Consider the following 13,116-nt stretch of genomic DNA (forward strand, 5'->3'; position numbering starts at 1 on the left):
TACCCAGAAGGAAGCCTAGGCAAATACAGGGAGAACATACAAACTCCATGCAGGTGTTGACCTTGGTTAAACTTGAACCCAGGACCCCAGGGCTGCAAGGCAACGGGCACTGAAGCACCATGCTGCACTGATTTCTTACCAATGCCTCCACTCTCAATGACCGCTCTAATTGGGTCCTGATTGGACACTAGAACTGTTATTCAAGAACAGAGTGAAGGGGGTGGAGAGTGTTCTGTGTAGAGCACTCAGGGCACTACACGTCGGGGGACCCCCTTCAGGGCACTACACGTCCGGGGACCCCCTCCAGGGCACTACACGTCCGGGGACCCCCTCCAGGGCACTACACGTCCGGGGACCCCCTCCAGGGCACTACACGTCGGGGGACCCCCTATAGGGCACTACACGTCGGGGGACCCCCTCCAGGGCACTACACGTCGGGGAACCCCCTCCAGGGCACTACACGTCGGGGAACCCCCTCCAGGGCACTACACGTCGGGGAACCCCCTCCAGGGCACTACACGTCGGGGAACCCCCTCCAGGGCACTACACGTCGGGGAACCCCCTACAGGGCACTACACGTCGGGGTACCCCCTACAGGGCACTACACGTCGGGGAACCCCCTACAGGGCACTACACGTCGGGGAACCCCCTACAGGGCACTAGACATCAGGAGCCACCTACAGGGCACTACACATGTCGCGGACCACCTACAGGGCACTTGCAATCGTGGCATAATAAAATTTCCACTTCTGACTTACACAGTTACTATGAATGTGAACAAAGTTATACTAGAACCTCTTCCCCTGTCACCTGTATGGTGCGGTCAGCAGTTTTGAGTGGTCTAAACTGCTGATAGACTCCCTTTAAACGTTATATGCTAATTTTTCCCACTTATTAAAATCCTTCTGCACTAAATGGGAACTTGTACTGTTCATGTACACTAAATAACTCCCACATGACACAGCAGGTCCAAGTACCTGACATTTGGACCTCACAGGCTGTGACATTTACTCAATCATGGTCAGATAAAATGTGACAGGAACAAAAGAGACTGCAGTACCAAAGAAGAGATATATTGTATTTAATACAAAAGACTATTTCATCACAGAATTAGAAAGCTTCCTACTGAAGGTTTGGAATATCCTCAGTTATGATGGGAGCTGCCAAAAAAGATTACAAAAGAAATCCCGGGAGGGAATGATCACACCTGGAAGACTATGCCATCTACCTGAGATGAGTAGAAATGGAGTAATAACCCCATTAGATGTACAGGATGAGAGTGTACTACTATTATGTCTAAGGGTGCCTCCAGACAACCCCTGTAGGAAAATAGCCATTGGCCGAGGTGGAGTCTTGGCCACTGGTTACTAATCACATGACATAAGGTACAACCATATAGTCGCCCAGTAACTTCACAGTTTGCCTCCTTCCCCCTTTGTCAGCTGTAAGTATAGTCCTCAGTAATTGCCTCTGACAGCTGTATAGTCCCCAGTAAGTTCCCAATCGTCCTCCTGCTTCCCCCCTAGCAGCTGTTAATATAGTCCCCAGAAGATACCCAATCGATTTTCTTCACCCTTGTGGTAGCCTTAGTCAATCTCTTTACAATTCCAGAAGATGTAAATATATTCCCCAGTAAGTTCCCAATCAGACTCCTGCCACCTCTGGCAGCCGTAAATATAGTCCATCTCTTTCCACCTCTGGAAGATGTAAATGCATAGACCCCAATAAATTCATAGTCCAATTCCTTCCCCATCTGGCAGCTGTAAATTTAGTCCCCAGTAAATTTCCAGTCAGTTTTCTCTGCTCTCTGGCAGCTGTAAATATAGTTCTCAGTAAATTTCCTAGTCTGTACCTTCCACCTCTGGAAATGTAAATGTAGTCCCTAGTAAGTTCCCAGTCAGCCTTCTTCTGCTCTTGCAGCTTTAATTATAGTCCTCCATAAATTCCCGGTCAATCTCCTATTCCCTCTGGCAGTCAGACATTCAGTTCTTAGTCAGTTTTCTTGCAGATAGATAACTACTACCATGGAGTCTGCAGCAGTGGATACAAATAGTACAGTACTTGCATTCTCACAAGTCAATGCTCAGAAGCCATCTTTCCACCTTTGCTGTACTATTGCCGAGGCTGCTCCTTCCCGACACGCAGAGCAATAGCAATTTGTATTGGCCGCTCTTTATTGAGCAAAGAATCCCTATGTTGAGAATATGAATAGGGATCCTGCAGTGAAGACTGGGCATGTGCGTCCCCCAGCACTCCACCCATTAGATGGACATGCACACTGATGTGCACTGAATGCAGGGGCCGCTCTTCTATGTAAGTAAACATGGTAACTCTTCAATTGTTCTTTTTTTAAAGCGCATAAATAGCAAATATTGTTAATTATTCATGATCTGCACAACAAATATATTTACTGGGACGACCCCTTTTAAATCCAAACATCCAGATTTCATTGAACCACAGAAGATGGACAAAGCTAATACCATGAAGTGTATCTGAGAATCTGACCAGGGAAATCAGTCTGTGGATTTGATGTAGATCTGGGATGGACAATCGGTCATCAGAAAGAACTTCCATAGACTACAGTGGAATACAACAAAAACACGTAAACACGTCACTTCTGCACAGCGTCCTATAGCGAAGCCAATCATCCACTCAGCTTCATACTAAGGTAACGGATGTTTCCTCTGTTAGGGGCTGGCCACACTGTCTTTTGCGCCACCTGTTTCACGTATGGACTTCGGAGGGGTGTCCTGGCCTGACCACGAGTTTCCAGACCCGAACTTCGAGCATTATGCACATGTGTGACACTTCAAATTCGGGTCTGGAAACCCACGGTCAGGCCTGGACACCCCTCCGAAGTCCATACGTGAGACAGACAGTGTGGTCAGCCTCTTAATCAAACCAACTGGTAATTCTATCTATAATACTCACCCCGAATGCAAACACAGAGGAGAGCAGGCCTTAAAGAAAAGCTTACAATGTATCCTCCTGCTCCTTAGGCCGTATTTACACCAGCGATTTCCTAAGCTCTCACTCATGACCTAAAGGTTGCGGGTTCAATCCCCGCTTGGTTCAGGTAGCCCGCTCAAGGTTGACTCAGCCTTCCATCCTTCTGAGGTCAGTAAAATGAGTACAAAATTACCTGAAGAGCGCAGATTAAGTCGGCGCTGTACAAATAACAAGTCCCTTCCCCCCTATTGTCTTTTATTTTGGGGGCAATATTGGCCATTCATTCCTATGGTTGTAAAAAAATAAAAATAAAAAATTTGCATTTTGTTTCAATAGTAAAAATAGAAATATCGCATCATACTCGGGTGAAAAATAAAAAAATAAAAAAAAAAAAAAAAAAAATCACATTTACATGTGAGTGCCATGTTTTTTTGTTTTTTTTTTCAAACACCCATAGGAAATAACGGGCGATTCTTAATTCATGTGTTCTTTTCACGTGTGAGATCCATCCATAATCGCAATCAGACGGAACTAGTGTGAATACAGCCTTAAGGAGGAGGGTGGTGTGACCCTCGGGTTGCTTCCCTCCGGCCTTTGTTGTCTAACACTGAGGTTCTTATGGAGAAGCAGAGCTGTGCACAGATTCACAGAGCCAATGGGGAAGATGGGACCATCCACAGATCGTGCCCCCCACCTTGCTGAAGGGTCCCATCACAGACGCAGAGGTGGCCTCTATCCACAATGTTACCTGAAGAGCTAGGGCATGGAATACAGTGCATATGTACATATAGGTGACGGTCTACAAACCTCCATAAACAAAATCACACAGCAGAAAAGTCTATGAGAGGACAGCGGCGTCCAACACCATGCCAAGCAAACAGTCAATGATCTTAACTAACAAAGGTCTTCAACTCTTCTCCGGGGACCATGAAGTGAAAGTGCATTAATATCTGCCTGTGATTTCTTCAACTTTGCTCTTTCATTATTAATGAAGAGGATATTGAATGTAACTACAGTTCAGTTTCCTTTTCTTAACCCCTTAAGAACCAGGCAGATGGTTGTTCTCTAGCCTCTACGGGGAAATATCATTGGAAAAATGGACTAAAAACGACTGAACCAAGACGTATAGAATCGGAACTACCAGCATGGAGCGATCAACAAATCACCATTAATATTAGAGTCACCGTTAGGCTTATTAGATACTGTGTATAGAGATGTATACATACAGGATGTGACTGCGGTTATTTTGTATCCTCTCATTGAATCTCTAATTCCCTGCTGATATATAAAGCGTTCTCCATCCAAGCAGGTGGCGGAAAAACCTCTGCTAAAAGCAAATAACACACTTCCTTTAATGAGGAGAAGAAGATTAGGAAAAGATCACTGCGTTACAGGTGATGGACTTATACATTGGCTACTTACTTGAAGTCCTTTGGAAAGCGGGCAGAACAGGACCATGTGGACCAACCGTCGTAGCTTTCTCATCCTCCTAAATCATGGGAGCCGGTCCAGTGATAGAAGTTCAGGGTGCAGTTGCCCTAAAGTTACTGATCATTGAGTAAATATCACGCTATCCATCCAGGGCTCCAGCTTCAGTGTCAGGTTTAGGGATCCTCAAGTCTCTGCATTAAGTAATTTCTATACTGGTATCACCTACGAAAGGACGGACTTTATTGCCCATTGAAGCAACCCATCAGATTAGGTTCCTGTGCCCTCTTGGGGTCTTTGTGTCCTATTTGTACACGCAGGCAAGCCCTTCCAAGTTCACGTAGGGGGACCACATCCCGGACGGAGCCATCAGGTTGTTTCACCCCTGACTTGTCCAGCAGACAATGTTGTTCTGATAGTCACCGAGGAGGCAGTCAGGATGCAGTGCACACAAAGGGGGCAGTTTCTCTCCGGGTCCAGAGGGATTGTTTATCTCCTGCTGTCTGGGACTCCGTCAGTTCTCACCAAGGAATTATTGTTCATTTCAATGCTGCCACGGAGAAGACATTTTCTATTTCTTTAGGCCGGGTCCCTCCATCTCCAGAAGGTCACCCTATGGTTGGCGCCTCTCTCTGGTGCTGACTGCAGGCTCCTTGCACTTCACTGTAATGAATAAGGGTGCACCACTGAGCCACAATGACCTGCCCTCCTTTTATATATATGCAAATTATGGCCCCTTGATTCTCTGGATTTGCTTCGCCACACCACCCTTTCCTCTCCTACGTAGTCACCCTGATCACTCCCGCACTTCTCACACTAGACACACAGGTCCTGACAAAGTGAGCGCAGGTACAACTTACAAGCCTCTCTATGACAAGTGCATTAATTCTGGGGTCTCCTCTAAATTCTCCAGCTCAGCCCGGAGACAGAGTTCTATCTGCTCTCCTAATTCCCTGTATGTTTCCGTCCTGGTCACACCGGGCACCCCATCATCCCTCCCTGAGAAGTATTTCTTTAAAAATCCCCCTTTCTTAAAGATGATCCCCCCCTTAAAACCTCATTCTACACAATGACCCTATGTTTCACAGATAACCCCTGGTACCCTAGTATTAGCAGTATTCGACTTGGCATGTCATCATTTCATTATCATCCAGAACACCTGTTATTTCTTCTGCTCACCCAGGATGACCCCAAACTTCTGCCCATCCAATGTACCCCTAATTCCCCATAGCACGCTTCATGATATTGCAGCTCCTCCAACTCTTCTGCAGATCAAGGACACCTGTTCTCTCTGTTCACCCAGTACACACTCCATGTCCTATACCCCTTTATCCTTCTGAACACCCCGGGTTACACCTTCTCCTCCGGCACAAAGCGAACAACCCCTATATCCTCTTCTCAGCACCCCCTATATCCTCTTCTCAGCTTGCATACACTGTCTTCTCCTGCAACCCCTATTTCCTTTACTCTTCCTAGACACCCCTAATTCCCATGCACATGCAGGACATCCCCCATCCCCGGTACACCCTGTATTCGGGTAGCTCGCCCTCGTCACCTTTGATTTTCCCGGGACAGCCTTTATTTGCTCACCCCTCACCGAGTCCTCAGATGAACAGCGCTCCAGGCAGCGGGTCCATGGTTGCAGCCCCCTCCACAGTGTCTGCTCATCCCCCTCTTCTCCTCCTCCTCGGATGGCTCAGGCTGATGATGATGTAAATAATCTCAATCCCACCCGGCCGGTAGCAGCAGCCCGGTGGGTTCCCAGCCTCCGTTCTATCCTCCCCGGGTGCTGGGTGCACGATGCTCCGGTCCAGACAGCAGCTGCTGCTCTTTAAAGAGCTCTCCAGCTCTCAGGATTATTTGTCCTCCGACACAAAATGCAGAACAGGGAGGGGGGAGCCTGGAGCAGGTGCAGCCGAGGGAGGATGGGAGGCAGTGTTTGATTGTTAAACTCCCCCTCTTATTCATCATTCAGCCTCAGCTGCTGCACCCCTTCTTTGCTGCTGCAAGACTGTCTCTGACAATGCTGCATTCCTATAGATTCTGGTCCCTGAAAACGGAATCAAGTCACTTACTGCAGGCTGCACCTCAGCTGATGCACAACCTCTTATCTGGCAGAGAGATGCCAATCGCAGTCCATGCTGGTGTGAGCACATCCTGCAGCAGATACACAATGTCCAGTATTAACCCTATAAATAAAGTCACATGCGGAATGTTTATAGAGTTGTGATAATATTGGAACACTCTCCACAACAGATCAGTTTCCTAGGTAACCTGACAGCTATGGGGGCTGATACAATGTAACAGTGCACGCTGTATGTAATACAGAATATCTGCTTGTGCCTTCTTATTGTTATTAGTCTGAATAACTAGCCTAGCATTTCATATTATTCACTTTTGGAGAAACTTTCTACTGTGCTCAGTGTCGCCCCCTACTGAGAAATGCTTTCTATGATTTGACAGATAATTGCCCTTATAATTTACATTTTACGCTGTGACAATTGCTAGGCATCCCCTGTGGTAATATACAGCTATGTTCACACGCAGTGACCCTGCTGTGTACGGCCCGTGGCAGACACCCCGCAGTGCAGAATCCACATCAACAACCACACCATTTGGTGCAAATTTTGACGGGGAATTTGGTGTGGAATTTACCCCATCATTTGAACAGGTGAAATCCCCACCGAAAATCTGGTGCTGTAATTGACATACCACGGATCCACCCTGTTGCTACTGTAAACGTCGTGGTAAATCTGCCGCATGTCAATATTACCTAACACTAGCGAGAACAGATTTACTACCAGTCATCAATAGCAAAGAACAGTGCCCCCTGGTGGACAGTTATCATGAAAAGGCAACGACCAGTTCAGTACATTTTCTTGCATGTATGAAAGTCCAGAGGTCAGAATTCCAGCCTGACAAAGGATCCTTTGACACGGGACAACTGATGGATGCTGCGGCGTCCGACAGCCGTCCCAGCGATGATCTCACAGGAGTGATGGTCGCTCAGTGAATCGAAGAGGAGCAAACTAGAGATCTCTTCCGGCCGTCCACCTCCATTCACAGTAAATAGGCCATCGTTTACACTGGCCGATCGGCGTTTGATTTTTATGCCTGCAGAAACTGAAGGACGAACTAATTATTGTTTGTCATTCCGTCACTTGCTCCAGCATCGTTCAGATTCTCTTGACCTAGCGGGAATCTGAACCATTACTGTTCACTGTTAGGCTGGGTTCACACGGGACGGATTTGCCACGAAAATAATGTGCAGAATTTCTGAGCGGTGAATCCGCCTGTGACTCCTAATCCCGGGATTAGCCGGCCATGTGGATGAGATTTTGCAAAAATTTCGTTCACATGGGGCAGCCAATCCATTGCGTCGCAGCTTGTTAATTCTTTTTTTTTCCGTTGCAGCCTCTGTCCTCTCTATGGGGAGAGAAAGCCGCAAGAGAATGCCGGCAGCTGAACCGCTCCACAACCCGCAGCGAAATCCCACGGATTTTGAAGCTGTGGCTCTCCCGCGGAAATTTCGTGGCTTTTCGGTGTGGCCAAGCCGCAAGATTTCCACGGGATTTCCGTCACTTGGGAACACGGCCTAAAAGGGCCCATGCACACCTGGGATACTGATACAGCAAAGGTTTAGCTGGATTGTGACACAGAAAGTGATCTCATCTTAACCCATTAAAAAGCTATTGTTCGCGTATCCTACTGCAGTAAAACCCATTGTAAAGTAATTCATCGTGTAAATCAACCAGCCTGATAGTCCAGCTAAAGAGAAATACAGCTGTAAATAAAACAACAAAAACAACCACAGTACAGAATATAAAGGCCCACTTAAACACAATCGCTCAAAATACGCTCAAAAGCCATCTTTTAAGCGATAATCGTTGCGTGTAAATGTGCCCATCTTTCACTTTCGTGCCAAACGATGGAATTCAGTTCAGCATGAAATCCATCGTTAGGCAGAACAGCTGATGATAAGGACCGCACGCTGTGTTCTGCCTGGGGAGTGCCGATTACATTGTCTCAGCTGTCAGCCCTGTGGCAGAACAAAGGGAGTTTATTCAGAGAACAGCGGGTGGTCTGTTCTCTGAGTACAGCTCCCAGCGCTCACTCACTACTAAAGGTCCATTTAGACACAGCGATTATCGCTCAAAAATTAGCTCAAAAGCCATCTTTTGAGCGATAACCATTGCGTCTAAACGCGCGGCCGTCGTGCACTTTTTGTTCATCTGTTATTTCTAGAAAGCTAGAAATCACCGATGATTGTTATCAGCACTGCAGGCTGATTTTCTCAGCGGGTGGCGCTGATAGTATTTTTTCAGCTGGTATCCTGCTGGCAGTTCTTATCGGGACACTAGCTGACAGCTCAGAGAACAATGCAGCTGTTTGCATATACAAAACAGCTGCATTGTTCTCCGAGCTATTGCGGAGGCATCCCACTCCGCCTGCATTAACTCTTACGCAGCCAATTAGCTACTTAGAGTTATGCAAAGATGATCGCTGAAAACGGTCACTCAAACTGTTGTTTGAGCGAATATCTTTCAAGTGTAAATGGGCCTTAATCGGCATTAGTACCAATTAGAAGTTTATGCAAAACGATCACTCAAAAGCTATCTTTTGAGTGATCATCTTTGTGTGTAAATGCACCTTTAAGTCTCACAATCAGCCTTTTTCAGGACAATGCCACGTTTTTATGACATTTTTAATGAGCATGTTTTTCTTTTTGCGGCCAGATGTTACTTAATTTAATGTCTGTGTTGAAATAAAAAGTGCGCTACATACAATGCTGTTTTGCGATTGTTGCGCTTTTTCAGCATTTTCCCTATAGGGTTTTCTATGCAAATTGAAAAATACCAGGAAGAAAAGAAAAAATACGAAATGACACTATAAGGCCAGGCTCACACGGGCATATCATTACCACGTATTATGCCTGCGGTGTGCGCCCATGTGATACGCGGTAAATTACATTGACTTACGCAGCTCCGCTCATATTAGCGTGTCAGAAATGCGTAATATGTGAGCGCAAAAAAGAACACAGCATATTCTCTTTTGCCACGTTTATACGTGCAATAGAACCCAATGTATACGCACGCCCATACGCTACGTAATTGCATATGAGCGGCACATATACGTGCTGTAAAAAGCATGTAGACTGCAGATGACAGCGTCTGTGAGATACGCTGCCATGTGTAGTACAATTTCACCACCACATGCAGCAGTACACCAGGTCACCACCAGCTCTACAGCTGTAAAACGTCACATGACTCGCTCGGTCTTTTACGCTTATGGCCGTTTGAGCGCAGCCTAAAAGATGGTACATTTAAAAATAAATAAGCTGGCATTTTAGAATATTTTTTTATGTGCTTAAAGGCTCCTTCACACAGGTGCGTGGTGATTTTGTGTGCATAGGAAAGATCGCAGCATGTTCTGTCTTGGCACATATTACGCGTGCATACATGCCAAGATAGTGCATGGTGATTGGCGGCACGCAGCAAGTAAGCAATTTTCTGTCCCTGCCTCTCGCTACTGTTTGCAATGGGAGTGGCGAGATGGAACTTAGCTCCGCCCCTGCCATTGCAAACAGTGGCAGTGCACTAGCTCCCGACCCGTCCCGCCTCCTCTCCTTCCAGAGAGGAGCAGTGTATATCGGCCGGGCGAGAAAACCCGACCGACGTACGCCCGTCTGAATAAGCCCTAATTCTGCGACCCGTAGCTTTTTTTATTTTTCTACAGATTTGCAGGTGTAAGGACTCTGTGCAGGTGTAATTTTTGTGGGGCGTGCTGTAGTGTTTATTGCCATCATTTTGGGGTACATACATCTTTTTGCTAACTTTTTATTAAATTTCTCTTTTGAGATCCAGGGTAACAAAAAAAGGGCGATTCCGGTATTCGTATTTTTTTACAGTGTTCACCATGCAGGATGAATAATGCAATATTTTAATAGTTAAGACTTTTACAAAAACGATGATACCAAGTAGTTGAGTTTTTAATTGTTGAGATTTTTTTTATGAAAAACATTTCACTTAAGCATTTTTTTTACTGTTTTAAGAATGTTTTTAAACCTTCTACATTATTTTTTTTATAGTCTCCATAGGGGAACTGAACTTATGATCGCTTTGCACTTGCACTATATACTGCAATACTTCAGTATTGCAGTAGATAGTAATTTTTAATGTTATGTTTACTAGGCTCTAGGCAGCCATGTTAACCCATCAGCACCCTGTGATTGTGTCTGGCTGGACATCTAGAGAAAACAAACTATACTATGGGCAGCGCCTTCATTTCTTTAAAAGTATAATTCAATAATAATAGGGAAGACAGTAAAACCACTACAAGCATTGACATCTACTAAGGCCAATTTTGATTAAGGCCATGTTTTTTAGCCAAAATGTTGTCTCTAGCAATATTGGGTGCCTCTAATAACACTGGCGTGTGCCCAAGTGACTTTGCTGCTGAACACACGTGACCTCCTGCTCGGCGTCTCCTCCTACTCCTGCTGCTAATGCAACCCACCCTTCTCCATCATCGGCGATGGGTAATACACTAGTACAGTACAGTACTAAACAATTGCACTCCAATGTAACAGCACAGAGAACACAGTGATAACACTGATGACAGATGATGTCACCTGCAGTCCTATGTAACACCACAGAGAACACGGTGATAATGCTGCGGACAGATTTTGTAGTAGATATGACCTGTACTGGTGTATCTTGTCTCCACCGGAAGAATGCGTGGAGATATGGGCTAGCTGGGTTGATTTGGAGGGGAGGGTGAGGGGACGGCCACAAAATATTCCCTGCCGAAGCCGCTGGCGCTGCTGTCATTGTATGGCCTCCAATCGCCACCCTGCTGCTTCTGTCAAGTGTGCCTGCTAGCATAGGCTCCCGGGGCTCCTGCCGCTGCTTTCAGTCTCTGCTGTTGCTGGTTATCCTCTCCCCCCGCCCTCCTATTTCTGCTCCTGGCCCCGCTGTCAGTGTCGTCCCCCCTCCCCCCTCCTGCACGGCGTGCCATGAGCGAATTCACTGCCCCCAATTTACTCTCCCCCACCACTGCCCTTCCCGCTCAGCTGGGGACCACGGGTGCTCACCCTTCCTCACTGCTGCCCTGGCCCCTCCGGCGCTCACCTCCCCCACCTCCTGCCCTGGGGATCGCCAATGCTTTACACCGCTGTGCTGCCTCCTTCGTGCACAAAAAGTGTGGGAGCGCCAGCATTTTCTACGCAAGCCACTGCTCCGTCCCTCTTCCCTTCCACAGTGCTGATCATGCTCCTGCTCAACACAGCGGCAGCCGCCCCATGCTGTCACAGTCGGGGGCATTACAGGGAGCCCAGTAGGGAAGCCGCTTGAAACTGAAAAAGGAGGGCATGGCACAGCCAAGACAGGAGCCCAGCCAATCAGCAGCTGTGGGCGTACCTTATACCTCTCACAGCACAATCCTAGGTCTCCACCCATCTTTTTTGGTGGAAACAAGATACACCAGAACCGATGTGACCTGCAGTCTTATGTAACAACACAAAGAAAACACAGTAACAGGTTCAATAACATGTTAAATGCTCATTTATTCTTTACAGCAGCCTTTTATATTCATTTATTATTGTTTTGGCATTAAAGACAATATTTATTCTCCATTAAATGTGGTTTGGTGTGTTTTTTGGAATGTCTAGAATTAATTGGATTTACATTGATTCCTATGGAAATAATCACCTCGAGCAGCAACGGTTTCAGGTAAAGCCGATAGTTTTTTTGACGGATTACCGTTAGTAGAGGTTTTACTGTATTTTGGCTCACCTGGTACCAGGGGGTGGGCCACAGATAACTGAGCCCACCCACTGGCACCTGACAGTCCTTAAGGTTTAGGTTTCACAATAATCCATAAGTCCGGAGAGATGCACATGAACTCGCCCCAAAACCGCTCCAATGTAGAAAAATAGACCAAAAGAATAAAACATGCAAATAAATGCACAAAAAAATAAGTTCCTTGGCACTCTTGTGAGAAATTTTAGTGACATTTACAAGGCTACTTACAATATCCGTTGGATATGCTAGCAAATCTCATTAATAGGTTAGAAGAATAAATATATACAGCAACGCGTTTCGACACTCACATAGTGCCTTTTCCAAGTACACACATAATGCTAGCATGACATATATATATATATATATATTTTAAACAAATTACTTACAATTAGTTGTAGCTTTCTCCTCCATTTTCATGGGATGCTAGAGGGCTTGAGCGACGTCACTCGCCGCTTGCTGCGCTGTTTAGTGGGCGTGATTTGAAAGGGAAAAAAATGGCCGCCGTATGGAATGCAATATGCGTTCCACCTACAGTTTGAGCTAGGCCATCTAGACATGCAGTCAGATTTGATCATGGCATATAAACAGTTAACTGACCAAGAACGAAAAATCAGTGTGTCTTTTTTTTGGACTATTCTTTTTAAGATTTGTCCATTATTTCATAAGGCAGTTTAAAAAAAAAAAAAAAAATAAAAAATCACACCGCACTCGGATGTAAATGCGATTTTCATTTGAGTATAATGCTCTTTTTCTTCTATTTTTACTATTGATACCATGTGCGAGTTTAATGTATATTTAACCTTAGAAATACTTCTCTCCCCTTTAACTTATTCATTAACGTATGAATATCCTTTTATATGAGAAGCATATAGCCCTACATCTTGACAAAGTTGCCAAATGTAAAAAATCTGGGATTCCTGGATCACTTTCATTAAAG

At 45.7% G+C, this 13,116-nt stretch overlaps 1 protein-coding gene across 2 annotated transcripts in view; it reads right to left on the reverse strand.

The window, feature by feature from the left end:
- The window catches only part of DIPK1B (divergent protein kinase domain 1B), a 110,932-nt gene extending 104,774 nt beyond the window's left edge, over positions 1-6,158 (reverse strand). Inside the window, exons 1-2 of one of the 2 annotated variants that reach the window (XM_066580241.1) lie at positions 5,933-6,158; positions 4,372-5,040 (exon numbers count right to left, since the gene is read on the reverse strand). In XM_066580241.1, coding sequence (XP_066436338.1) covers positions 4,372-4,434 — 63 coding nt within the window. In that variant the 5' untranslated portion in view covers positions 4,435-5,040; positions 5,933-6,158. Of the gene's footprint in view, positions 1-4,371; positions 5,235-5,932 lie in introns of those variants that run through there. The other variant, XM_066580242.1, reaches the window with a different exon arrangement.
- Positions 6,159-13,116: the final 6,958 nt, after the last annotated feature.

Source organism: Eleutherodactylus coqui, chromosome 10, assembly GCF_035609145.1.
Source record: "Eleutherodactylus coqui strain aEleCoq1 chromosome 10, aEleCoq1.hap1, whole genome shotgun sequence".
Lineage (NCBI taxonomy): Eukaryota > Metazoa > Chordata > Amphibia > Anura > Eleutherodactylidae > Eleutherodactylus > Eleutherodactylus coqui.